General features: G+C 61.7%; 2 protein-coding genes across 3 annotated transcripts; one reads left to right on the top strand and one right to left on the bottom strand.

Annotated features, from left to right (window-relative positions):
• The first annotated feature begins 395 nt into the window (after window positions 1-395).
• Window positions 396-10,596, top strand: HCN2 (hyperpolarization activated cyclic nucleotide gated potassium and sodium channel 2). The gene is made up of 8 exons (XM_064396642.1): window positions 396-888; window positions 6,073-6,496; window positions 7,156-7,317; window positions 7,956-8,174; window positions 8,400-8,546; window positions 8,800-9,040; window positions 9,216-9,380; window positions 9,508-10,596. The coding sequence occupies exons 1-8, from the start codon at window positions 440-442 to the stop codon at window positions 10,458-10,460; spliced, it is 2,760 nt and encodes a 919-aa protein (XP_064252712.1). The 5' UTR covers window positions 396-439; the 3' UTR covers window positions 10,461-10,596.
• Window positions 10,597-11,960: 1,364 nt separating this feature from the next.
• On the bottom strand, window positions 11,961-27,248 carry POLRMT (RNA polymerase mitochondrial). Of its 2 annotated transcripts, none has more exons than XM_064396640.1 (21): window positions 27,084-27,248; window positions 26,020-26,115; window positions 24,575-25,206; window positions 23,941-24,071; window positions 22,770-22,956; window positions 22,203-22,352; window positions 21,922-22,089; window positions 21,422-21,592; window positions 20,745-20,984; window positions 19,731-20,510; window positions 18,974-19,096; window positions 17,157-17,279; window positions 16,121-16,300; window positions 15,929-16,015; window positions 15,527-15,640; window positions 14,902-14,951; window positions 14,534-14,632; window positions 14,161-14,233; window positions 13,628-13,710; window positions 13,210-13,289; window positions 11,961-12,636 (listed from the first exon to the last, which is right to left on the bottom strand). In XM_064396640.1, exons 1-21 carry the CDS (start codon window positions 27,235-27,237, stop codon window positions 12,587-12,589), a joined length of 3,771 nt encoding a protein of 1,256 aa, XP_064252710.1. In that variant the 5' UTR covers window positions 27,238-27,248; the 3' UTR covers window positions 11,961-12,586. The 2 variants fall into 2 exon arrangements, with proteins under 2 accessions (XP_064252710.1, XP_064252711.1); XM_064396641.1 differs by lacking the exon at window positions 27,084-27,248 and adding an exon at window positions 26,654-27,071.
• Window positions 27,249-27,251: the final 3 nt, after the last annotated feature.

Here is a 27,251-nt window from a genome sequence, read left to right as displayed (position 1 = left end):
GGGGCTCCTCCTGCCCAGGTTCAGCGGGGGCTCAGCGCTGGGGCTGGGGGCGGTGGGAGGGCAGAGCCCCGTCCCTGCCCCGGGGGCAGGCAGCTCTCCCTACGGATGGGCTGGCATCAGCGGAGCCCCGCGGGGAGAGCGGCCGGCCCCGCACCGGGGACTGCGCTGCCGGAGACCGGGGCCGTCGGGGCGGGAGGTAGATGCCCCGCGCCGGTGGCCGGTGCCGGTGGCCGGTGCCGGTAGCCGATCCCCGCGGCCAGGGCCGTGCCGGCGGGGGGAGCTGCGGAGCCGCCCGGCCCCCGGCCCAGCCCAGCCCAGCCCCGCCGCCCGCCCCCGGCCCAGCCCCGCCGCCCGCCCCCGGCCCGCCCCGGCCCGCCCCCGCCGCGGCGGCGGGCGCCACTCGGCCGCCGGTGGCCTCGGCGGCGGCAGCGGCGGCAGGATGCGGGCGGGCCGCGGCGCGGCGGGCGGGGAGGCGGCGGCCGAGGAGGAGGCGGCCGATGGGGCCAAGCGCGGCGGGGCGGCGGGCGCGGGGCGGGCGCGGGGCCGCGGCGGGAAGGGGTCCCCGAACGGCGAGTGCCGTCGCGGGGAAGCGCCGCGCAGCCCCGGCCCGGAGCCGCCCCGCGAGCCCAAGGTCTCGTTCTCCTGCGGCGGCGGCGGCGCGTCCCCCGGCGGGGCCAAGGCGGCCGAGGAGGGGGCGAGCGAGGATGCGGCCGAGGAGGTCCGCGGGAGCCAGGCCAGCTTCATGCAGCGGCAGTTCGGGGCGATGCTCCAGCCCGGCGTCAACAAGTTCTCGCTGCGGATGTTCGGCTCGCAGAAGGCGGTGGAGCGGGAGCAGGAGCGCGTCAAGTCGGCGGGGGCCTGGATCATCCACCCCTACAGCGACTTCAGGTGCGGGGGTGCCCGCGGAGTTCCCCGCAGCCCGCGGGGCCGGGCCGGGGAGCGGGGCTCCGGTGCGGCCGGGCCGAGGGCACCTTGAGCCGGCGGCGGGCGCGGGAGGGAACGAGGCAGGCATCCCCCTCCCCAGCGCAGCCAGCGCCGCTCCGGGGATGCCGGGAGCCCTCGCGGTGCCTGAGCAAGGGCATCCCCTCGTCCCCTTGTCCTTCCCGGGGTCTCGGCAGGTTCGGCCCGGCTCGGCCCTGCTGAGCCCCACCGGGCCTTGGCTCTGTCCCCGGAGCTCCCCGGGGTTCGGTGTCCCCCTCCCTGGGCAGGGGGATGTGCTTTGCCGCTGCCTGGCACAGCGTTGTGAAGGCTCCCCCCTCCCCCAAGGAGGCCTGATTCTGTCCCTGGGGTTCAGCCGCTTTGAGGGGCATTCTTCTGGCTCCTGAGAGTCCCCAAAATCCAGCCTGTGTGTCTGCCAGGCGAGGAATGACAGACCCGGGAGAAAGGCTCTGCAGCTCCATCTCCTTCCCATCCCCTGAGCCCTGGCGAGCTCCGGAGTGCCAAATGCTTCCCGAGTCGTGTGAAAGCTACCGGGAGGGATGGCTGCGCCGGCTGGGGCAGGCAGCACGGCATCCTGCGGGGATGGGGAGGCCGAGTCCCCGCTGCCGCTGCTGCCGAGCCAGCACTGGGAGGACCCCGGCCCAGAGACCTCGAAGGGGCTGGAGAGCCCTTGGGCAGGGGCTGGGGGGCCGAGGGGCTCAGCCCCAAGTGGTTGTGCTGCTGTGCTGGTGAGAGGTTTGGGGTGGCTCGAGGGAGGCTTTGCTGGGTGCCTGGGTGGGGGATCCCCCCGAGGCAGAGCTCAGGGTCTGCTCACTGCTGACACTGATGGGTCCCCGTGGGCTGGGGGTCCCTGGGGCAGGTGAGGTGGCCGTGGGCTCAGGGCAGGGAGCAGCACCTTCACCTCCTGCCTTCACCCTCGTGTGCTGCTCCTGGGCTGCTCTGGCATCTTCCAGAGGAGCAGCTGGAGGTCTCAGGGCACCCCTCAGGGCCGATTTCCCTGCACAGGGGTCTGAGCTCTTCCCCCCTGGGAATCTCCCATGGGAAACCAGTGGAGCCCCCTCCTCATCTCACGGGCTGGGCACTGGGTTCTGCTGCAGCTTTGGGGTGAGAATTGGTCACCCTGCCCGGCCACTGCCAGTCCTGTGGCAGAGGGAGCTCCAGTGTCCCTGCCGTGACAGAGCAGAGGTGGCAGTGCCAGGTGGATCCTGGGGGCTGCTGAGCAGGAGGAAGCACCCTTCCTCACTCCCTGTGCTCCTCCTCACCCTCAGCAGCTGTGGGATGTTGGGGGAGGCTGGGGGTGGGGTGACCCCCATACCTGCACTGGGCAGAGCCTGCCCTGCCTCTCTGAGCTGGCAGAGCCGTGGTGCTGGTGGCAGAGCCCAGAGTGCTGCCAAGAGCAGGGATCCCCCTCCAGCGAGCCTGCAGTGGGCTTGAGGCCTCAGAGGATTCCCCAGAGTGCAGCAGCATCACTCCCTGGACTGGTGCTTGCAGCAGGCAGGTGGGTGCTGGAGTGACCTTGGGGAGTCACCCTGGCTGTCCTGCCCTGCACGGGCTTCGTCCTCCTGGAACCGCTATCGAGACTTGAAACCCATTGGGGCAGAGTGGCTGCCTGTGTTTTGATGCTGGAAGTGGCGTAGGAGAGTTCCCTGCCCAGTGGGGAGGAGCTGCAGGCAGAGCCATGGCATCCTCCAGCTCCACAAGCGTGCACAGGAACAGGATCAGCCCACGCCAGGCTGGGCTGAGGAACCCGCTCTGCCTGTGCCCGGTGGGGACGTGAGTGCCTCCCTCCCATGTTGTCCTGCCTTAAAGTAATCAAAAAAGCATTTATCCACTAATGATAATGGAGCGTGACCTGGTGGTGTTTGCCCTGCAAAACCCATTTCCCATCTTAGGGGAAAATCATTCTCCATCTGTGACATCATTTCATAATCAGGGTTGTTTAGCAATCCTGGCTCCTCATGGCCATGGTGCTGCCTTCGTTCACACACAATTCAGGGCAGATTTGCTCCAGGAACCAAAGTTGCTATTTACATAAATATTGAATGATGAGGAAGCAATCAGGGCGGCTGGTGAGATCCTGAGCTGCAAATCTGATCAAAGAGACCTTGTAAGCATGTGCTGGAGCAGGGCCACCTCCTTTTGGGTGCTGGGCAATGATTGTCACTGACTTTGCCACTTCTGATCTCTGGAGGAGCAGCCAAGCTGTGCCAGCTCCTTCATTGCTTCTTTTGGGGTTTCTGCACCTGCCCTGGGGCACCTCTTTGGGAGCTGCAGCTGGTGGTTTGGAGGTGGTGGCAGTGCCCATCACCCTGTGAGCACCAAGGGGCTGCTCAGGGGTTACTCCAGGCTGGGACTGGCCTTGGAGCCGAGCAGGAAGTTCTCACTGATGATTTTCTGTTGCAAGAGCAGTTCCTGCATGTGAATCAGGGGCAAAGATGCAGCCAGAGCACGTCCCCGGTGTTGCTTGGCTGGAGCCTTCCTTGCCCAGGTTGAAATGCTTCCAGGGGCTTTCCCTCTGCCTGGATGGTGCTCCTGAGCAGAGGGACGGGGCTCACCAGCTGCTCCTGCTCCCGCTGTGTGTGACAGCTCTGGTGCTGGAGTTCCCATTCCCTGTGGTGAGGGTGTTGGGAGCTGGGCCCCTCCCTCTGCAGCGTCAGCTGCTGAAAGCCACCTCAAGGGGAGGACAGGCTGTGACCGGCTTGGGGGATGGTGAAGGTTTGGTCCTTGAGCAGTTTGCAAAGCCTTTACACCCCCTTCCCTCTTCCCCCGGGGTGAAAGGCTTTGCCAGGGGAGAGGGCACCAGTCATTCATCACAACTGGTTGTACTGGGATCTGTGCGTTGGCCACCACTGCTCATCAGCTTGGGCAAACTTCTGCCATGGCTCCACAGCCCACTTCTCACAGCACTCTCATTTTTAGAAGATGAGTATTTAGTGCGAGTTTGCAAAGTGCCGATCCTGCCTCAATCCTGCACCAATCCCACACAGATCTTCCACTGATCCCGTGCTGCTCCTGCCCACCAGGCAGCCTGGCTGGCATCTGGGCCCCATCAGAGCCAAAGGGCGCCGACCTCAGGGGCAGAGGGGGTCTGAAGGAGCTCTGCCCAACCCGGTGTCTGTCCCGTGGGATCAGCACAGACAGGAGTGGTTGGATCATCCCTGCCATTCCCTGGAGCTCTGAGTGCTGCCAGTGGAGTTAAGCAGGGACCATTCTGGCATATATACAGCCCCCTCTAGGGCTTGGCCGCTACTCTTACCTTGCCCAGGAGCTCGGAGCAGCACCGCTGTGCCAGGCCTTGGGCGGGTGATGGAGCAGGAAGGTGGCAGCAGGGGCTTTGGGCATCTCCTGTCATCACTGCTGTCGTACAATTGGGTCAGAAGCGAGGGAGGGGTGTCGAGGATCCTGATTAATTTGTTTTCAGATATTTTTAGTAGCCTGGATTGGATCTTTTTTCTATGCACATGAACCTTCCAAGGAAGCGAGCGTTGGCATCGCACGCTGCTCCCCGGGGCGATCACGCAGGGTCACTTGTGTGCAGTGGGGGATCAGGAGCAGTTTATCTTTCTCCACAGGGCCAATTCTGCCCTGGCTCAGCCAGATTGCAGAGGGATTGGAGCCAGAGGGGAGTTTTGCCCAGCTGGCGTGGTTATTTAATCTTTGTTCTTCGCAGCTTTGCATGGCTAATGCCCCTGTGGGAGCCACGCAGCGCAGCAGGGTCAGTCTGAGCGGGAGCTGCCAGGGGCTTTAGGGACAGATCCAGCCCCACAGCAGCTCTGCTGATTTCAGCATCCCTGGGAGGTCGTGCCGTGCGTGGGAGCCCAGGGGTCCAGCTGGGCCTCTTTGGTGCCAGCAGCCAGAGCTCGGTGTAGGGGCGCAGGGGGGGCACAGCTCCTGTGCCCAGGGTACCCTGGGGACCGCCCTGGTGTGAAGTCATGGTTTTGCAGCAGTGACATCACTCCCGGTTGCCACGGCAATGTCTCACATGAGGAAGGTGTCATTGGAGAAAGGTCAGGAGCTGGGATGCTCAGCTCCTTCTGGTCCTGCGCTAGTCTGCGCAGTGGGGGGGTGGGGACCTGGCCCACCGCCCCCTCCTGTGTGCGTGGGGGTCTCCTCCTCGTCCCCTCGTCCCCTCGTCCCTTCATCCCCCAGGGCACAGCGTGGCCGTAGCACCCCCCGCCCATCACCCTGCAGCTCCCAGGGTGGGCTGAGCAGGACGCGTGGGCGGGGGTCCTGCGTGTCCGTGAACGTGGCACCGAGGGGCATCCCCCCACTCCTGCCCCCCGCCCAGGCGAGGCAGGGCCGAGGTGTCCTCCGCGTCATCCCGCCGTGACAGAGCCGCGGTGACCTTGCAGATGCTCGGAAAGGTCACCGGGAGAGGGGGACGCGGAGGAAGGGGACGAGGATGGGGCGAGGCAGGAGGGGGCGGAGGAGCAGCGCAGCCCAGGCAGGGCCGGGGCTGCGGGCGTCCGGCGGGGCTGCGGGCGCTGCCGCCGCCGCCAGCTGCAGCCGTACGTGCTCCGCTGCACCGGAGCCGCGGCGGCTCCTTCCACCGCCCCCGCGCTGCGGGGCCCGCGGGCAGACCCCAGCCCGGCATCCCCGAGCCGCCACCCCGCCTGGCCCCGGGTGGCGCCGGGTGAGGTGGCCCGGCTGTCCCCAGGGACTGTCCCCTGTCCGTGGGTCCCCACTTTGGGAGGGCAGAAAGAGGGGGCTGCTCCCAGGGCTCTCGGATGCTGAGTCCACCCGCGAGCTCGAGCACTGCCGGTCGTTTGGGGGTCCCCAGCCCACGGGATGGCCCCGGGCAGCTCAGCTGGAGCGTGTCCCCCTCTGCTTGGTGCCATCGTTGTCCCCTCCCCCAGGACCTGCTGCCACGGGCCAGATCAGAGCAGCAGAAGCTCTCAGTCCCATCCTCTGCCTCAATCAGGGGCTCTGCTGGCTGCAAGAACCCTGGGGGCAGTTTGGAGAGCGGGGAGCAGGATGTGGTGTCTGGGGAGAGAGCAGGTTCCTGTGGCTGAGGTGGCATTAGAGTGACAGTAGCCCAGTGGCACAGCTCCCTTAGGGCAGGGCATGGTGGCTGGGTCCCCTTGGCATGGAGGGGACTCTGGTGACATCCCCCAATATCTTCTCGCTCCCCAGGTTTTACTGGGACTTCACGATGCTGCTCTTCATGGTCGGCAACCTGATCATCATCCCCGTGGGCATCACCTTCTTCAAGGAGGAGACCACGGCCCCCTGGATCGTGTTCAACGTGGTCTCTGACACCTTCTTCCTGATGGACCTGGTGCTGAACTTCCGGACCGGGATTGTCATTGAGGACAACACAGAAATCATCCTGGACCCCGAGAAGATCAAGAAGAAGTACCTCAAGACCTGGTTTGTGGTGGATTTTGTCTCCTCCATCCCCGTGGACTACGTTTTCCTCATTGTGGAGAAGGGCATAGACTCGGAGGTGTACAAGACGGCCCGCGCCCTCCGCATCGTGCGCTTCACCAAGATCCTGAGCCTGCTGCGCCTGCTGCGCCTCTCGCGCCTCATCCGCTACATCCACCAGTGGGAGGAGGTGAGGACCTGCTCTGCGAGCCTCTGGCAGCAGCTGGATGGCTGGAGAGACTGGCAGCTGGGGTGCAGTGGCTCCCTGACAAGCTGGCAGGGTGCAGAGGACCTGTGGGGCTGTGTGTGGGGCTGGTGGGTGGCTGGGACCCACCCTGGGGGTTTGGGGCATCCCTGAGCTGTGATATAACACCCAGCATGGCTGGCACATGCTGGCACACCATCCCCTGCTCTGCCAGCAGTAGGACCCTGTCCCCCTGCCCAGCTCAGCACCTCCTGGCTCCTTACCCCACCAGGAGCTCAGGGGGCACTTAAGACAGCAGGACCCCCAGCCCTTTGGGGCCTCCAGCTTTGAGGGGACATGCCCAGCTTTGCTGCGTGGCTCTGGCGCATGCCCTGGGAGCTGCCCTGCTCCCTCCTCAGTGCCCAGAGTATCTGTGTGTCCCTGATCCTCGTCAAGGCTCGCTGCCATTAGCGCTCCCCGGGCGGCAGCGCGGCGGCACCCGCCGGCTATAAATAGGCAGGTGGAGCACAGCCACCTCGAGGCCAGAGCCAGGCCAGCCACAGGAGCCTCTTCCAGCTGAGGCCATGCAGCTCGGTGCCCTGAGCAGGGCTGGGCACTGGGGGACAGTCCCCAGGCTCACCTCCTGCCATGCCACCCACCCACAGATCTTCCACATGACCTACGACCTGGCCAGCGCCGTGATGAGGATCATCAACCTCATTGGGATGATGCTGCTACTCTGCCACTGGGATGGCTGCCTCCAGTTCCTGGTGCCCATGCTGCAGGATTTCCCCCAGAACTGCTGGGTGTCCATCAACGGGATGGTGGTGAGTTCCATCTGCCCCACACCGTGCTCCTTCCTGCTCCTCGGGGCTCCCACCCATCCCCATATCCATCATCCATCCTCCAGCCCCAGGAGATGCCATCCCCCGTGGGCAGGGCTGTGGTGCCCCATGGTGCATGGAGAACCCAGCCCCAGATGCTGGTGTCACCCTGGTGAGGTGTCACAGGACCTGGAGCAGGGGATTGATCAGGGTGGGAGGAATATGCTGACATGGGGCTCTTGGCCCCATCCCCTGCCGCTTTCTCGTGCTCATTAGCCACAAAGCTGCTATTAATAAATAATGGCTCCTGTTTCTAATTGCTGCCTCTCAGCCCTGCAGCCTCCTGCAAATGGCCCTTTTCCCCTGTCTGTCTCATCCTGTTTCATCAAATTTCCATCTCTGCTTTGTTCCGCCTGGCTTCCTCCTCTTCCTCCCTTGCCTGTCTCACCCTTATCCTTCCCGGGGGAGTTCGGAAAGTTTGAAAAGTTTGCTTTTCAACAAATTCCTATTGCTGCGAGAGAGCTGGGACTGTGGCCAGGCGTGACCCAGGGCCCTCGAGCAATGCTCACACACACACACACACACACACACACACACACACATGCACACGCATGGCTGAGCTGTTGTCCCTGTCACTGCAGAACGACTCCTGGAGTGAGCTGTACTCCTTCGCCCTCTTCAAGTCCATGAGCCACATGCTGTGCATCGGCTACGGGAAGCAGGCGCCCGAGAGCATGACGGACATCTGGCTGACCATGCTCAGCATGATCGTGGGGGCCACCTGCTACGCCATGTTCATTGGCCACGCCACCGCCCTCATCCAGTCGCTGGACTCCTCCCGGCGCCAGTACCAGGAGAAGGTAGGGCTGTGCTGGATGGGGTCACAGCTTTGTCCCCTCCTGGACCTGTAGCCGTGTAGGGTGAGGGGTCCCAGTCAGGAGCAGGAGTGGGGAGATGCAGTGGGACCAATGCCATGGGATGTGGGTGCAGGGTTCCCAGTCAGGAGCAGGAGTGGGGTGATGCAGTGGGATCAATGCCATGGGATGTGGGTGCAGGGTCCCAGCTGACACCAGCTCTCCCCACAGTACAAGCAGGTGGAGCAGTACATGTCCTTCCACAAGCTGCCCGCTGACTTCCGCCAGAAGATCCACGACTACTACGAGCACCGCTACCAGGGCAAGATGTTTGATGAGGACAGCATCCTGGGGGAGCTCAACGAGCCCCTGCGTGAGGTGAGGGCTGGAGAGCTGGGAGGAGGATGGGGATTACCCCACCTGCCAAGGGAAGGGATCCCCTGCTCCTTGCTGTGGGTCCCACCAGCTCCTGCCATGCTTGGGGTCGAACACCTCTTGCAGCAGCTTTGCAGCTCTGTGTGGGAGCGTGTCCACGCACAATCTGCACGCCAGAGTGTCCATGAGATTGGGGTGGGGAGTGTATCGCAGGGGAAGCATGTCCAGCTCCCTGGGCTCACCCACTTCCCCACAGGAAATCGTGAACTTCAACTGCCGCAAGCTGGTGGCCTCGATGCCGCTGTTTGCCAACGCCGACCCCAACTTCGTCACGGCCATGCTGACCAAGCTGAAGTTTGAGGTGTTCCAGCCGGGCGACTACATCATCCGAGAGGGCACCATTGGCAAGAAGATGTACTTCATCCAGCACGGCGTGGTCAGCATCCTCACCAAGGGCAACAAGGAGATGAAACTCTCCGACGGCTCCTACTTTGGGGGTGAGCACTGGCAGGACTGAGCCTGGGTCCCCTTGTGGGATCTGTGAGAGTCACTGCGACACCTCTGCTGTCCCAGGGCACCCACTGTGTGGTGGTTCTCACACCCTGCTCCTGGCCTGCCCTGTTTTGTCCTCCATGGTGGAGTTCTGACCTTGGCCCTGGTGTTTTCCCCCAGAGATCTGCTTGCTGACCCGTGGCCGGCGCACGGCCAGTGTCCGTGCGGATACCTACTGCCGCCTCTACTCACTCTCAGTGGACAACTTCAACGAGGTGCTGGAGGAGTACCCCATGATGAGACGGGCCTTTGAGACTGTGGCCATCGACCGTCTCGACCGCATCGGTAGGACACAGGGGGGCCTGGGGGGCAGAGGGGGTGTCTTGGCAAAGGGGCAACTGTGGTCCCCATGGGAACCAGCAGCACCAGTACAGGGTCTCACTGTGCTTTTTCTCTGGCCTTCTCCCTGTAGGGAAGAAGAACTCGATCCTGCTCCACAAAGTGCAGCACGACCTCAACTCAGGTGTCTTCAACAACCAGGAGAACGAGATCATCCAGGAGATCGTCAAGTACGACCGGGAGATGGTGCAGCAGGCGGAGCTGCAGCAGCACACGGCCATGTACAGCCCCGTCCAGCCGCAGGTCACCTCCGCCATCGCCACCCTCCAGCAAGCCGTCGCCATGAGCTTCTGCCCGCAGATGGCCAGCCCGCTGGTGGGCTCCATGGCGCTGGGCTCGCCCCGCATGATGCGCCGCTTGCAGTACGCCCAGGCCGTGCCCAGCCCCTTCGCCGTGTCCCCCGTGCTGCTGCAGCAGAGCCCCCCGCCGCAGCCGCAGCCCCCCGTGCCCCACGCCAACCCCTCGCCCTCGCAGGACCCGGCGCAGCCCGCGGCCCTGCCCGCCTCCACCAGCGCCTTCGCCGCGGCCGCGGCCAGCCCGCCGTCCCAAAGCCCGCTGGCCAGCCGGACGTTCGCCTACGGAGGTGCCCCCGGGCCGCTGGGCTCGCAGCTGTCCCTCAGCCAGCAGCCAGCGCCCAGCTCGCCCCAGCGCCTGGCCGCCCACAAGAGCACACAGGCGCTGCACACCAGCAGCCTCAGCCAGGATTCGCGGCCCCTCTCGGCCTCGCAGCCCTCGCTGCCCCACGGGCTGGCGGCCGGCAGCACCCAGAGCCCCCCGGCCTCCGCCCGCGAGTCCAGCACCTCCATCGGAGCGGGCCCGGCCGCCGCCTCGCCGGGCCCGGGCCCTCCGGCCGGGCTGCGGGCCCAGGCGCCCTCACGGGGGGCCGCGGCCCACCCGGCGCCCACGGGCTCGGCGCTGACACCGCCGCCCGCCCTGCCGCAGGACCCGGCGGCGGCCCGCAAGGATTCGGCGTCCAGCACGCCCGACACGGACCCGGCCAAGTCCAGGCTGTCTTCCAACTTGTGACCTCCGCGCCGGGCACGGGGACACGCGCGCCGGAGGGGCGGCGGCGGGGAGCGCCAGCTCCCCTCGCGTCCGCCCCGCGCCGCCGGGTGAGGCCGCGCCGCCGGCTGCCGCCCCCCAACACGGCGCCAGCCCCGCTCCCCGGTCCCTCCTGCCGCCCGCTGCAGAGCGGGGCAGCTGCCGAGGGTGGGCCCGGGGCTGCTGTGCCCTCGCCCCACCGCGGGGTCCCTGGGCTGAGCCCCCGGGTGTGTCGTCTCCGACCAAAGTGTGACCCTGTCGCCCGCTCCCCGCGGCGAAGCCCCGCTGCCCCCCGGCCTCCCCGGCTGCCCATAGAAGCCACAGCTGCATTCTCGCCATGACCAACTCTGTGTATGATATCTATGACCTGAACACATCCCTGTGTGTGACCCGCAGGACACCTCCCTGGGGCTGTCGGCGCAGCCCCGGCGCCGCGCGCGTCCCTGCGCCCCTCTCACAGACCCAAGGCGAGGGGTGATGGTCCACGACTGGAGGTAAGTTGGGACGGGTCTGAGGGATGGTCGCCCTGAGGCTTGTAAGCACCCACGAACACGCTGTCCCCCACTCCGGGGCTGGGGGTGAGCACGGCCCCATGTCCCCATAGGCAGCGCTAGGACGGAGGCAGGCGCTGGAGCCCGAGCCCTGGCGCTGGGGCAGGCACCTGCCGAGCGTTCCAGGTGCCTGTGCGTGTGTTGTGTGTGCGGGTGTGTGTGTGCAGGTGTGTGTGTGCACGTGTGCCTCGCTGCCTCGCACTCTGGAGCCTTCCACATTGAATGTACCGCGAGCGCGGGGCCCGCGCCAGCCCCGGCACCCTGCGGCCGAGCAGCCGCAGGGACACGGCCCCACTCCAAGCGTCCACTTTCCCACATCCAGCCCATCCTGTGCAATAAACGTCAGCAGCTGACAGAGCTACGCACGACTCCGGCTCTGCTTCTTTGCCACCCTCCCTCCCTGCCGCGCCTCGCGCTCCTCGTGCCCGCCCCGGGAGCTGGAACACTGGGCACAGCCCCAGCTCAGGCTGTGGGATGCAGCTTTGTCCTTTGAAGAGCTGTGTCCCTTGCCAGGAAAGCCACAAGGTGAAAAGCCTCTGCCAGCAGCTTTCCCCTGGAAGAAGCTGGGTGCAGGCTGGTTGTGAGCCTGTGGTTATAGGGCACAGCTGAGAACTGGGCCAAACACAGCTCCAGCTGCAAGGTGCAACCATCTCCAGCACCAGCCTGGTGGAGAGGAGGGCTGGGGAGCCACAGTCCAGTGAGAAGGGGAGGCTCCTGGCTGGAAAGCTGCAGTTGGTCCCTGTGAGAGGCCAGTTCCCGCTGTAGCTGCACTGGCACAATTCCATGTTTCTGCTACAAAAGCATTTTCAGAATGTCACACCCTGTGCCCAATCAGTCAGCAGAACAGGGCCAGACTGGGAGGCAGCAATCCCACCTCCCCGTGCCCCTGGCAAAGACAGGGGTCAGGCAAAGATTTCAGAGGACACAGGTCCCGTCTTGTATTTCAAAAAACATTTTATTTACAATATTATACATGTTGACCCCCAAGTTAGTGGTTTTTCCTCCCTGAGCCCCAGTGAGCAGCAGCAAAACTCATCCCTGGAAAAGAGAGTGAAGAGCAGAGGCTGTGCTGTGGAGAGTGAGGACAGTGCCCAGAGCTGGAGCAGAGCACAGAGCAGCACCTGCCCTGTGGCCAAGAGCAGGGCTGGGGCTCCTGCTGTGCCCAGGTCAGTTGCCTGCTGGTGGAGGGGGAAGGAGAGGGACAGCAGCCGAGGACAGGCAACAGGCAGTGCTCACAGCACTGGGGTGAGGGCTGAGGGGAGCCACCCTGGCTCCTGCCACCCCTGGGCCCCCAGCCCAGAGCTGCAGCCCTCTGCAGGGCTTGGTGGCCTCTCCCCGTGCTGGGACAGCAGTGACAGCAAACAGTGCAGAGCCTCTGTCCCCCACCAGCTGCTCCAGCAGAGTCTGTTTGCCCCAGCACCTCAGAGTGAGGCAGGGCTCTCCCTGGGCTGGAAGCTGCACCTTCTTCCCCATGAGATGTGGGACAGAAGAGCATTGCAGGCCAGTGCCCACCATGGCTGGAGGTCCAGAGGTATCCCAGGGCCCTGTGGGCTGCCAGGCTCAGCTGAAGAAATACGTGGAATCCATCACTTGCTTCAGGTTGAATTCACCTGAGGGGAGCAAAGGAGAGGTCAGAGGAGAGCAAGGTGGGGATGGACAGGGGCACAGAAGTGGCTTCAATGCACAAAGGATCCCTGTCCCTGGACTGTGCTGCCCGTGGAGCCACTCCACACAGAGGTCAGGCAGAGCCAGATGGCCTGGCAGACACAGGGCTGAGGGATTAGAAGGAGTTAAACTAATTGCCTTAATCCCATTGCATGTATATCATCTAGATCCTGGCAATTACCGTGCCGAGGCCCTCGCTCCCATCTCCCAGCAAATGCTCATGGTTGGAAACAGATGGGAGCAGAACAGAGCAGGATGGGAAGAGCTGGGTCAGCCCGGGGGAAATCCCAGGGACTCAGCCAGGATGGCAGGGAGCACTCACAGGAATGCTCCAGGGGAATGTGGACATGCTGGACTGCTCTGCCCCATGGCTCTGCAGTCCAGCACAGGAGAAAAAACTGATCCAAGGAGACAGCTCTGCCTTTTTGCCTTTTGGGGGTTTTGGGGGCCACTCCATCTCATTCCCCTTGTCTCCAAAATGCTCCTGAGCTCTGCATGTTCCTGTCCCATGCTCCTACCTGTCCTGGGGACATTTGACAGCTGCTCCATCAGCCTCTTCTGCCAATGGGCTATGGGCTCTGTGCTGGAGCTAGATGAACTAGAAGGAAGAAAATAAACACAGGTTATCTGGAAACTTCTCTGCTCCCCAGTGCAGCCCTTGACAACAGGATTCAGCTCTTCCAAAACAGAGTGAGAGCAGGAGCCCAGCCCCAGCAGCCCAGGGCAGGCCCTAAGGCTGCCAAACCCTCCCCTGGTCCTGCAGCAAGAGGGTGCAGAGCCCTGGGTTTTTACACAGCTGTTAGAGGTGATTTGGGTGTCAGGCAAGAAGAAAGGACAGCTTCCACAGAGAGCAACCCCCAGGCAGGTGACACAACCTGTGAGCACCTGGACATGACCTCTGGGAGGTGGGGGGAACATCCAACAGGTCAGGAGTACCTGCAGTACTTCTCCAGCATGAACTCAGACAGATCCTGCAGAATCTTCTCGCTGTGCAGAGCCACGAACTGCTGCCGACAGACCTGCCCCAGGGAGACAACAGTGAGGTGCAGCTTAGCAGGTGCTTTCCATCCTTCCCCCAGTGACAGGCCAGAGGTGAGGGGCAGGGAAAGCAGCAGGAGTGGGAAGGGGGGCTGCCAGACAAGGGTGAAGGGAATCAGCCTGGGGAGGTGTGAAGCACAGGTCGACCCTCATTAGCACAAAAGCCCTTGGGAAGGACCCAGGGCAGGACAGGGGCACTGGCTGCCAGGGCTGTGTTTAGTGCCTGTTTCCACAGATTCTCCCCATGCAGATGGGAGGAGAAGGGGCACCAGGAAATCAGCTGTGACTGCCAGCCAGCATCCCAGGTTCACCTCACCCGGGTGAATCCATCAGCCTATGGAGCAAAGCCCAGGGGAGGCGAGGCCTGGCATGGGCCCAGAGCACAGATCAGCAAGATCTCGCTCTCGAGGGGGCCAGGAGGACACTTTTACCTGGTTCATGACATCCACGGTGAGCGCGTGAGTCCAGTAGCAGTCGTGGACTGAGACGAAGGTCAGGCCCTTCCTGGGAGGAGGCAGAGGGGCCATGAAGCAGTGCTGAGACCCCTCTGTGTGATGGACCCCCCACGCAGAACCTCTGTCTGAGACAGCAGCAGGGACCACACAAGAGGGGACTCCCTGCACAGCAGCTTTTCAGAAAAGATGGCCAACCCCAGGATCTCCCTGTCCCTGTCCCTGCCCTGCTGCCTCCTTTCCTTCTCTGCCAGGAACCCCAAATGCCCACCCAGCAGGGACTCCTCAGTCCCAGAAATGCTCTCCCAGGAGAGTCCTGAGCCAGGTGAGAGCCCAGCTGCCCACTCCCTACCTGAGGCAGTGCAGTGCAGTGAGCATCATGTGTGTGGAGTCCAGAGAGTGGATGAAGTTGGGGGGAAAGGCATTCTTCTGCTTCACAGTGTCAGGCTTCCTGCAGGACAAAGCAGAGCACAGAGGAGCTGGGGCATTTCAGGGCCAAAGATGACAGCACTGGCACACAGACAGTGACACCCCAGCCTGGGGTGAGGGGCCTGCCCTGAAGGGCACCAAGGCCCTGCTGTCCCTGAGCTGCAGAAAGCTGGACAGAGCAATGAGAGGAGCTCTGGCACTCCTTGACAGCTTCCCTGATAGGAAGGCCTTGTTCCCAGAGCACAGCTGGGGCCAGCAGGGGTGCAGTGCAGGCCATAGTTTTGTACTTACTGGCTGCTGTTGGAGGTTTTCACACTCAAGCGCTGCATGCCACAATTCAGCTGTGGGGAGAGAGGGGACAAGCTGTCACCCTGCACTGCCTGGCAGCACCGTGGGCTGGGCACTGCCCCACTCCTCTGGAGAGGGGTCTGTGCCCTTCCACAGTGTCCCAGCACCACAGCAGCTGCCACTGCCCAGTGACACTTTGCCCAGCTCCTCTCCTGAGGGTGCTGGCAGGCATCTGAACCCCTTCACCCTCTCAGGGTGCATTGGCCCGGGAAGGGCTGCTGGAGCTGGGCTGGGGGGCTGTGAGTCAGCACAGCAGCACGTGGGAGGTGACAGCACTGAGACTGAGTCACACGAGCCCTGAGGAGGCTCTCAGAGCGGGGAACGGCCCGTGCCCCAGCTGCCTGAGTGGGATGGAGCCACAGAGCTTCCTCACCAGCTCACCCACACACTCCAGGCTCTGCAGGGAGCCGTGGGGCTGGAGGATGTGCCTGCACCCAGGGATCCTACCTGCTCTGCAGGCTCACCCACCAGCGATGCCAGCCTGCCGGGCCCTAGCCTGGCTGCCTTTTCCCTGCTCCCACCATGGCACGGGGAGGGTGGGCCATGAGACCTGCCACTGGACACTCACCACAGTGGACCTGGAGCGATAGTAGGGCTGGATGATGGGCAGCCCCAGGGGTGTGACCCACTCCACCGTCCGGCCCGACTGGGCGATGAGCTTGGCGCTCTCCGTCAGCCAGTTCTTCAGAAGAGGGGAGGAAGCAGCTGGAGTTAGTGTGGAGCTGGGAGACCCCATCCCCTCCCAGCACAACCTCACTCCTGCCACAGAACTCCCCAGTGCTTACTGGGGGGTTTGGCACAATCCCACAACTCTGGGATCAGGAGGATCCTCCTGCCCCCAACACCCTGGGGCAGGAGGATCCTCTCTGGGCCAGGAGAACCATCTCTCCCCACAGAGCATCCCCTTGTCTATGCATGAATGGACCAGGGAAGGAGAAAAAGTGGAGGTAAAGGGCGACAGGCCCCTTACCTGGATATCTCGAGTCGCTGAGAACATCTCCTTGATGCTGTTGAACACCTGCTTCACCAGATAATGAGATGCTTCCCACAAGTACTCCTGGCACAGACCAGAGGCAGAGCCAGAGTCATACAAAGGGACAGCCAAAGCCAGAGAGGGGAAAGTGCCAGGGCCCAGGGAGGGGGGGACACACAGGAGAGCTACCTCGGGGAACTCGTCGATCTCCTTGAGGCGTTTCTCTATCTGCAGGCGGCCGCCGTAGCGCGTGACCCCGTACACCACCGTCATCACCGTCTGCTTCACCACCTTGCGGCTGATGAAGCCCTGCAGCACCTGGGCAATCTTCAAGCCCCGCTCAGCATCCTTCTTCCGAAACTCCTCCACCTGAGCAGAGTGCCTCTGAGTCAGCCACGCTGGCTGGAGCCCCCTCTGTGGTGGGGCCCTCCCGGCTGTGCACTGCCTGGCTCAAGCTCCCACCAGATCCCTGCAGCCCATTTTCACCACCCTGGGTAACAGAAGGCACCTGCTGAAGGGATCCAGCATGGGTAAATGTGCCTGCACAGCCTTCCCTGCTGCCTTGGAACTGTCCCTTGGCAAAGGGGTGGTGGCAGCTGGAACAAGGATACAGCTCAACTGTGGCTCAGAGCTTGGGTTCTCCTGCCTGTGCTCCCCAGTGATAACTGAGCAAGCCCTGCAGCCCCATGAACTCCTCCTGCTCTCTGGTGTGGTGCTGGCTGGAGAAAACCTGTTGAGACCCTCATGGGAGATGCAGGGTCCAATGCCAGCTGAATGAGCCTCTCAGCACTCATCCAGGGGCAAATTTCCCAGTGCCAAAGGAACCAAAGACTTCGTAGCAGGACCAAGGCTGAATCTCTACCCACTCCCTCCAACTCAGCTCAAGAAATAAAAATCTTATAACCCATGGGTCAGCCAGCTGTGACCAAGGGATGAGGAGCATCCCTTGCTCTCTTCCACCTCTCCAGCCTAGTTCTCCCAGGCTTCATTCAGGCCAAGTGAGGACAGCAGAAATCCCAGGGGATCTCTCAGAGCCACCTCAGTGAGGACAGATCTCCAGTCAGATCCACTTGGGGAACAGACAGTCCCTGTCTCTGCCCAGCTCACGCCTCCCCAGCCCTCTGCACACTCATCCCCACCTTTCTCCTTGGGAGGTGTCACCCTGTGCACACCAAGAGGAGGAAGCAGGTCCAAAAGGACCCCGTGTGCCCCCACAGTGCCTCACCTGCTGGGCCACTGCACTGTAGACATCCTGAGGGAGCCCACAGGGCACCAGGTTGACGGAGGCAGCGCCGCTGAGGTCGCGGCCGAGCGCTGCATAGTGCTGCAGCCCGTTGCAGGAGCCATCCTGCAGGAACAGCACGAGGGAAACACGAGTCAGTGTGTGGACAGGGCTCTGCTCATCCACGCCCTCCCCATGCACAGGCACCCTGGCCTCAGGTGGTCATTATTTCCCCTTCCCACTCTTCAGAGCAGTGCCCATCTCCCAGCAGTGACCATCTGCCTTCTGGCCAGGTCTCCTGCCTGAGCCCATCCCTAACTACTGTGACCTGTGAGGTTTAAAATCAGAAACCTCACATCACCACCTCTGTGGGTTTCCAAAGACATCAGAAACCTCACATCACCACCTCTGTGGGCTTCCAAAGACATCACAGCTCTGTGGAAACACTGAAAACCAGAAATTTGGGAAACACTGAATATATCTGGGATGCTAAAAGCAGCTCCAAGAGCCAGCAGTCAAAACAACCTCAGCAGTGGGATCAGAGGCAGGAAAAGGCAGGCCAAGCCAGAGATCCCTCAGGAAGCCCCAGGTGGCTCTGCAGCTCCAACCAGCTGCACCACCAGCGGATGAAAACATCCCTCAGACAGAAACCAGCTCCCACCCAGACTTCCCAAAGCTGCATCAGAGGCACAGTGAGCCTCTGCCACAGCAACTGCCCCTGCAGCTCTCCTGGAACCAAAAGCAGCTTGGGTGAGACAGACAGGACCTGAATGATGGTGCAGGAAGATCTTGGCTCTCCCACACTGCACTGGCAGTGATGTTTCTCACAGATGTGCTGCTGTTCCTGGCCCCTGTGCTCAAGCTCTTCCTGGTCACAGGGAGCCACAGATACCCCAGGACTGTCAGGCTCCTCAAGCAGGGCCCCCTTTCTCCTGCACCCTCTCCCCACTCCCTGCAGTGCAGCAAGGCAGCACCAGGATGTGATGGCTCTGTTAATTGAGCACTGATGACTCAGGCTGAAGGAGACTCTGGTACCCTCCAGAAGAAGTCCGTGCTGATATTTCATTAGCTGCTCCCTCCACACACCCCCAGCTGCTCTCTTGACCTTTTGTTGTCATCAAAATACCAGACCTGACTGTCTCATGTATATGCCAGGCTATCATTACTGGCAGAAAAACTGCTGCCCTCCCCACTCAGTCATGGCCACTTGATCTCCTCACAAGAGAAAGGAGGAACCACCCCTTACCCATGGCCACTATCAGCCCTGTCCCTGTGCAGCCAGGGAGGACAGTGCCTTCAGGGAGCTGAGCAGGGACAGGACACCTGGTGACAGACCACTGAAGGTGGGGGACAACCACCTCTGTCCCTGTGCCCTTCCTCAGAGTTCCAGACCTGCCATATTGGCTCTTGCAGAGCTGCTTGGCTTCAGCCTTGGAGCAGGAGTGGAGAAAAGGCCTCCAAAGCACAGCTCCAAGCACTCCAGAGAGCCAGGTGTTGCCCTGCTGGGCTGAATTCCAGTCCTGATCCTGTGGCTGCAGAAGGTGACAGTGGCCTGGCTCTCACCCTGTGGCAGCTGCCAGTGAGCTCCAGCTGGGCTCTGCTTGAGCCAAGGCAAACGAGGCATCCTTGCTTGTACCAACTCATGGATGGCTGCAGGCAGCAACAAATCAGAGTTCTCATGCCAAAATGCCCAACACTGCATTTCCATTCCTAAGAAAAGCCAGCCAGGTGGAGCAGGGATTGCAGAGCTTGAGACCTGGATGCTCCTTCCCTGCCCTGCTGAGCCTCACACGGGCTGTGAGGATCTGCTGGACTCCTACCTGGTGAACTGGGAAGTGAGAGATGTAGGCTGCTGGATCTGGGGACCTTGAGGCTTTGGCGATTTCCATACAGCATGCCAAGGCTTGCCAGGGCTCATCGGTGTCCATCCACCACTTCCTGCCCTGGGAATGAGAAAGCCCAGGCTGGTGGGAGCAGGCAGTGCTCCTGTGCCCCTCAAACCACAGACAGGGGCTCCTGAGCACCTGGGATACACTGGGCACAGCACCTCCTCCCACCATGCCTCCATTTCCCTAGTTTTACATCATGTTTTCAGACAGGAACAGGTTATTTAGGAATCTCTGCATTGCCTTCTTGTTGCCCTGATTTTTTAAGTTTTTCTAAGCCTTCTAATGTTTACATTCTTGTAATGAACTTTCTCACATACTTTATGTAAATAACTTATTGTTTTGTTTTTTATAACATATAAAAATGTATATATATTATAATAATAATAACTTATTATTTTATAGAAGAAGAGAAATTTGATGGACTGTTAAGTTGGTCCAGTGTCATTGGAGAGGTGGCAATGTCACCCTCCAATCCACTGTCACTTTTAGAAATCTATAAATATTGGAGTCAGAAATTAAAACCACCTTTTTTACCATGAGAAAGCAGAGTGTCTGGACCATGTTATTTAGTGTCTATAGTGACACCTTCTCCCTTTTTACCTCTCAAAACCGTGTCTTTCAAAATGTTTTTGTTACAAAACCTATTCTGATCTCTGTTTTATTTCACTTCCCAGAAGCTCCCACGTACCGTCAGCGGGCGGTCAGCCGAGTCCAGGATGTCCTCCATGATTTCATTGGCATACTCCAGCCGCTCCTGCAAGGCGTTCTTCTTCTTCAGCCCTGTCAGGTTGATGAGGTGGATCTTCAGCCAGTCAAGTCCCTTGGGCCCCAGAGGCCTCCCCTCTGCAAACAGCAGGATAGCCCTGGTGACATCGTTCCCCAGGTGGTTGAAATAGGGCGGGCATGGGTAAGTCCTGCCACGGAAGTCCATGTTGTGAGGGAACCAGAACACCTTGTCCCTGACGTAGTTGGCGATGGAGAGCTTGTAGAGCGCGTCCATGCGCAGGCTGTGCATCTCTGCAGCCTTCTTCTTGCACAGGAACACCTCATGCTTGAAAGTCTTGCTCCAGTTGGAGGAATTGCCAGGAGGAGTGGGAGGCTTGGGAGCCTCAGAGAGGGGTGGTGGGATGTCCAGCTTCTCGTCCCCTTTGTCATTGAAGATGGAGATGATGATATCCAGCACGGGCTGGTTGATCTTCCAGGCGCAGTTGCCCAGCTGGTTCAGGGCATCCAGCACGGGGTGGAGGTTCACCAGGGGACACTGCTCCAGGAGCAGCTGGTGGTGGGTGGTCTCATCCATGAAACGCATCAGCTTGGTGTCGTTGAGGACAAAGGCACCGAAAGTGGGGGAGGTCCAGGGCACCGGGGGGCACAGCATGGGCATGGCAGAGGAGTTGAAGGTCAGCGTGGTCTCTGCAGCGTTTGACACAAGCTGGGAGAAGATGGGATGGGGCCTTATCAGCCCGACCTGGGGAGGAGGATCAGCAGCAGAGGATTAGGGCTGGAGTGTGGAAGAGCCTGTGGTCAGTCAGCCATTCCACAGGGATCATGCCAAGTAAGGAGGGCACCCACACAGAATCAAGGGCTCCTCAAAGCATGCCCGAGCAGGAATGGCAGCAAGGACAGAAAAGGGCCTTGCAAGGGTCTGATTTTGAGGAAGGAGTGTCCTGCACGGCCCTAGAGCCCCCAGGATGAGGCTCACCTGCCAGTTACTGTAGAAGGAGTAGACGTGGTAGAGGACAGGGATAGGCTTGGACTCCAGGCGACGATTGAGGATGTTCCTGGGCACCTTCACAGCCTTCACCAGGAGCTCCAGCATGTGCATGCCCAGGCGCATGAGGAGCACACATGGCCAGCTGCAGGTCTTCAAGTTCAGGGAAGGCCCAAAGCCTGCTTCTGCCACCAGCTTCTCCCAGTACTCCCGTGGCAAGTACTGTTTAGGCTGGGAGGTGGAGAGAGAAAATGGAGTCAGCTGGAGGGGCTTTGCTGGATGGGATCAATCTGCCTGGGATGTGGCTTTGAGAAGGACTCTCCTATCTTTGTGTCCCCAGAGGTCCTCCCTGACAGGGGTGTTTGGGAAAGGAGGGCTGAGGAGGTTGGGCTGAGCCTAAGAGTGAGAACAGCAACAGTGGCACTGCAAAGTCCTTCCTCTTGCCACACCCCAGTGCTGACAACCCCGTTCCCACATCATCCTGCCCCTCCTGCCCAGACTGCAGACCTGCCTGCCCCTAGGAGCCCCCAGCTCTGAGAACAACCTGCTCACCTGGTCCGTGAGGTGCCCAGGGCAGTGGCCTTGGCCCCTTTCTCCCTCTTGCCCTCTCCTGGCCTGCAAAGCCCAGAGCTCTCCTGCATGGGACTCCTGGCTGCAAGGGCTCCTACCTGGCTGTCCTTTGCCAGCAGCTGGATGTAGTTCTCATAGATCTTCTGCACCTTCTCCAGCTGGCCACTGTGCAGCTTCCTCTGGATGATGTACCTGTCGTAGACCTTGGAGCCCAGCTCCCTGGCCAGGACTGCCAGGGACTCCCCTTGTGGAGACAGATCGTTGAGGACCTGGGAAAGGGGAAGGCAAAAAGGGTCTTAGGAAGGAGGAACAGAGAGACACAGCAGCGAGACAGAGCAGGAGTTAAAGCTGCTGTGCACGGAGCACAGAAAGATGCTGATTTTCATGATACTGAACAGATGGTGAGGAAGGAAAAACAACCAGGACAGAGCATGGATTTCTCTGGCTGCTCTGCAGAGGGAGCAGACAGCCTGCAGCTAATAACTTGGTAAACCTCTTAGGAAATTCCAATTCTGCTCAAGTGGGACATTAGTGCTCTGTGACAGCCCCATGGCTGACAGTCCAGCCCCACTCCTGGGAGGGCAGAGCAGGCTCCTACCTGCAGCATGATGTCCACATAGTCCTCATCTGGCAGCAGACACAGGTAGGGGTAGACGACGCTGTACTTGGACAGCCTTTTGGGTCTGGTCATGCTGCGCTTGGAGTTCTGCAGGGCCTGGAGGATGGCATCGTGCCACTGGGAGCGGAGGGTGCCCAGCAGCTCCCGCTGCATGGCAAAGGAAGGCAGAGAGCTGGTCAGCATGAGCTGCCCCCTCTTTAGCTCGTGGACCCTCAGCCCTCACCCACAGGTCTGAGGGCTGCCCCAGCCCCGAGCTTTACCGCTTTGATGGCCTGTGGGCTCAGGGGCTTGGCTGCCTCCACCGACTCGATGGTCACCGTGTTCTTCAGCTCCATCTCCAGCTGCTGCTGGAAGCGCTCCTGCAGCTCCTTCTCAGAGAAATCCAGCTTGGGGTACGACCCCATGGTCTCCTGCAAGGGGAGAGAGGCAGGCAGTGCCAAAAGTGGGAGGAGGAGAAGCCATGCTCATTCTCCCAGCTTCCCTGCAAGAGGCTCGTTGTACAATTCTGGGCTCAAAGCACCTTGCTGGGATCTCTGGGCCCAGAGGTCTCTGGCAGACAAACCCCAGAGGCTGCTCTGCTCCTGTGGTATGGCCAAGCACCTCCCCAAGCACCCCCTCCCATGCATGGAGGCCATCTCCAGCCCTCTGCTTTGCTGTTCCCCTGTAAGGCTGTCAGTAATGTCATTCCTCTGATGATTTGTGTGAGCTATTGGGCAGAGATCAGGTGCAAAGGTTCTTTCTTGCTTGCCCTCCCCTGGGCTGTACCTAAGAACACCTGTGAACATCACCAGGCCAGCTTCAACACCTCCCTGAGAGCTGTGGCTTACTCTGGAATAGAAATCCTGGAGCAGAGAAGACTTGCAGATCTTGGGGCTGGGTGGAGGAGGCAGCTGGTAGTTGGGCTGGACAGTCCTGATGGCCCACAGCACCATCTCCTTCTCATCTTCCTCAAACAGGCACTTTTGGAACAGCTCATCCACATGGAAGCCACTGCTGTTCAGCTTCTGCAGGTATCTGAGGAGGGGCAGACAGGACAGGCTCAGTCCTCCCCAAGGGCCTGAGCACGTTGTGCAGGAGCTGCCTCAGCACAGCCTGTCCCACAAGGTCACCCCCTGCCTCAGGTTACAGGGATCAGGTGTCCATCCCTCAGCCTGCACTGCTGCAGAGCTTCTGGGCAGGGAGGCCACTGCAGGAGCCAGCTGCCCAGGGGCAGCCCCACAGCCTGTGCTGCACTGACACAGCTCCACACCACCCAGCACAGTCACTGCCAGCCCCCTCAGAGTGTCAGCTGACTGGAGACACTGCCCTGAAGGCATCTAGGACTTGTCAGCAGCCAAAGGACAGAGACCAGTGATACATCCCTGAGGTACAGCACTAGTGCATCAGAAGCTTTCTCCATCCTCTGGAGAGGAGCTGGCTCTGCCTCCAGCCCCAGGCACTGCTCTTAGGGATCTTCCAGGGCTCTTTCAGCTGCTCCCTTTAGCACTGACATGTTCCTGTCCATTAGGCTCCATGAAATCTACCTGAATCTCCTCACCAAGCTCCTCTGGAGAGCCCTGCAGGAAGCAGCTATGTGACTGAGCCCACCAAAATGGGCAAACTCCACAGAAGTGCCATAAAAACAAAGAGAGAAGCCAAGCCATTCCCACCAGGCAGCAACAGAGGGGCAGAAGGAGCGAGATTCCAGGGATGGGTGTGGAACCAAGCAGTCCCTGACTGCAGAGGGCCTCTCCCAGCCCAGCTCTGGGGGGAACAGTGCCTGTTCTCACCTCAACATCTCCTCTCCCTGCACAATCTCAGACAAACTCCCCAGCAGCTGGGGGTGGCAGGGAGGGTGCTCTGCCCACCCCAAAATCTGGCCATGAGAAGTGTCTCAGAGCATCCAGGTGGGCACAGAGAAGGGTCAGCTCTTCCTGACCCCAACCCACTGCATCCCCCAGCTCACCAAGCACAGCATGTGAGCCCCCCAAGGCTCAGCAGCACTGAGGCAGGAGTTACCTCAGGATGGCTTTGGGAGGGGACTGGCTCCGGCCCAGGCACTCCAGGGCCGCGGCGTACGAGTCCAGGTTGGGCCGCAGGCCGGCGGCCTCCAGGATGGAAAACAATCTGTCCAGGCGACTCAAGGAGCCCTGCAGGAGAGAAAGGGAGGGGAGGAGCACACTGAGAGGGGAAGGAGGCTGTGCACACTGAAAAGGGAAGGGGGCTGAGCACACTGAGAGGGGAAGGAGACTGAGCACACTGAGAAAGGAAGGAGGCTGAGCACACTGAGAAAGGAAGGAGGCTGAGCACACTGAGAGGGGAAGGAGACTGAGCAGAATGACAAGGGGGCTGTGCACACTGAGAAAGGAAGGAGGCTGTGCACACTGAGAAAGGAAGGAGGCTGTGCACACTGACACCAGCAGCCCCAGAATCACAGCTCCACAACCCTCTACTCCTGGCCAGATTTAGTCAGATTTACCCTACCCTTTCCCCACTCCTTTCTTCCTCTCCAAGCCACCTCTCACAGCTCAGCCCCCCTTGCCAGAAGCAATGCTTGAGCACTTGCTGAAGTGACAAGGCCAGGTAAAACCAGCTGGAGGCTCCTCCTCACGAGGCAGCCCCTCTCCCCCCTGGAGCACCCACAGCTCAGTACCTTCCTGGCCCAGATGTGCATCACGACGTTGAAGGCACCAACGTCCATCACCTTCCTCTTCACTGGAGAGCTGTGGCACAGCAGCAGGTACCTCTCGGCCTCCTCTGCCTGCTGCAGGAACAGGAAGCACTCCAGGTTGCACTGGATGGTCTGCTGCAGCACCTGCTGGTTGCTCTTGTCCTTTGGCATCCTCTGAGGCCTCTTCAGCTCTGCAGCTTCCTTCACTTCCACCACCCTGGGCTTGTTGTGGGCGCTGCCAGAGCTCTGGTTCCAGGCAGTTGCTGCTTTTGTCTTTGGGATCTTTGGGCTCTTCATGGTTTTTGCTTTGGTTGTGGACTTTGCCTTGACCTCCGCCTTGGCCTGGCCCTCCAGAGCCAGCTGGGAGGCAGCACTGCCCAATTCCTGCTTCATCTGCAGCTGCTGGCTGTACATCTCCTCCTGCAGCTTCTTGGCCCAGGGGCTGGACCGGGCCAGGCCATCACCCCGTGCCCTGGGAACGGGCTGCTTCTCCTTGGGGCCAGGGACCACAGCCTCCTGGAACTTGTCATTGTCCAGTGCAGCCAGCTCCACTTTGCTGACCGTCACCTCTGGGGCGTTACTGCCTTGGAGCTGCTTGGCTCGAGCTTTCAGCACTAGTGGGAAACAGAGAGGTGATGGGGGACAAGGCACAGCAAAAGGCCCTGTCCCGTCCTCACTCTGAAAGTACCAGAATCATGCTCAGAAAAAAGGGTTCACAGAAGAGTTTCATCTCTCCTTGGAGCCCCACTCCAAAACAGAGATACCAACCTCTGTGTGTTTGAGATCTACCTGCAAGCTGGGTCCACCCAGCATGCCAGGAACCCACCCCAGCATGCCAGGAACCCACCCCAGCATCCCAGGAACCCACCCCAGCATCCCAGGAACCCACCCCAGCATGCCAGAACCCATCCCAGCATCCCAGGAACCCATCCCAGCATCCCAGGAACCCACCCCAGCATCCCAGGAACTCACCCCAGCATCCCAGGAACCCACCCCAGCATGCCAGAACCCACCCCAGCATCCCAGGAACCCACCCCAGCATCCCAGGAACCCATCCCAGCATCCCAGGAACCCACCCCAGCATCCCAGGAACCCACCCCAGCATCCCAGGAATCCACCCCAGCATGCCAGGACCCCACCCCAGCATCCCATTAACCCACCCCAGCATGCCAGGACCCACCCCAGTATCCCAGGAACCCACCCCAGCATGCCAGAACCCACCCCAGCATGCCAGGAACCCACCCCAGCATCCCAGGAACCCACCCCAGCATCCCAGGACCCCACCCCAGCATGCCAGGAACCCACCCCGGCATGCCAGGAACCCACCCCAGCATCCCAGGAACCCAGCAGTGTCACTGTCAGGGAAAAAGCAACAGCCCAGGCTGGTGTGCCTGCTGTCTGCTCACTGCCTCTCTCCCAGCACTCACCTTCCAGCAGCTCTGTCCTCTCACAGGGGCCATTCCTGTTTGCCTTCTCCTTGGTGCTGGCAGAGGAGTAGCTCCTGAAGATCCTCCATGGAATCCCTGCCGTGAAGAATGCAGAGGTGTGGGGGTCAGAGGAGGCTCCACACCCTCAAGCACTCCCTGTGCCCCATGGCCCCACTCGGACACGGCATGGACAGAGTGAGAGGGGGATGTCGGGGATGTTTGGATGTTTCCCAGCAGCAGCACAGGAGGGACAGGGCCACCCCTCAGCCCCGGAACCAGAGGCTCAGGGGGAACACGGAGGCCCCAGGGACACCACAAACCGCAGCGCTGCGAACGGGGAGCAGCGCCCCGCGACCCCCGGAGCAGGCAGGCGCTATCCCCCAGCTGGACACGACCCACAGCCCCCGGATCAGCCCTCTGGAGAGCAACAACACCCCAGCCCTTCCACAGCCCCGCCTCCAGCCCGGGGGCCCTCACGATGCAGAGACCCTCCCATCTCCCAGGGGTAACCCTCAGGATCGCGGGGCGCCCCGGCCCAGCTCCGCCCGCACGCCTGGGCCGTGTCCCGGTCTCCTGGTGTCCCCACCGGTCCCTGACCGCCCCGCGGTGTCCCCCCGGTGCCCTGGGCGCTCACCGGGCCCCCTGAGCCCGCCCGGGCCCCTCAGCACCGCCCGCAGCCTCAGCAGCGACATCCCGGGCCACGCGCGCCGCGCGCCGCCGCGCATGCGCCGCCCCGCCGCGGGGCGCGCCGGGAGCGCGAGTCCCGCCGCGCCGAACTACAGCTCCCAGGGTGCAGCGCGGCCGCGCCCCGCGCCCCCTGGCGGCCGTGGCGGCCCCGACGGGTGGGTCGGGACGGGCGCGGGGACCGGGACACGGCGGAGGGACCGGGGAACGCGGGATCCCGGCAGACCCGCGCCTCTCCAGCCCGAGCTCGGCGCGTCTCGGGTCGGCCCACAGACGGACACCACCGTCCCGTCTAAGCCACAGCAGCCCCGCGCCTCTCCCCACGCTCTATGCCCGCAGCGCCCGTCCCTTGCCCGCCCATCGCGGCTGACGGCGGATACCGGAGTGTGCCGTCCCCAGCCGGGCGCCCCGCGGTCGCAGGCGAGTGACCGGGCCCGGTGACCCGGGGCAGCCGTCGGGGCGCGGATTTATGAATGGGAGGCACCGCCCCAGCCCCCGCCCCGCCCATTCGCCGCCCCGCCCCGGGCCGCCCATCCCGGCCGCTCGCG

This window comes from Passer domesticus, chromosome 21, assembly GCF_036417665.1.
Source record: "Passer domesticus isolate bPasDom1 chromosome 21, bPasDom1.hap1, whole genome shotgun sequence".
NCBI lineage: Eukaryota > Metazoa > Chordata > Aves > Passeriformes > Passeridae > Passer > Passer domesticus.
The sequence above is the reverse complement of the archived record's forward strand: the minus strand, read 5'-3'. Positions and strand labels throughout refer to the sequence as shown.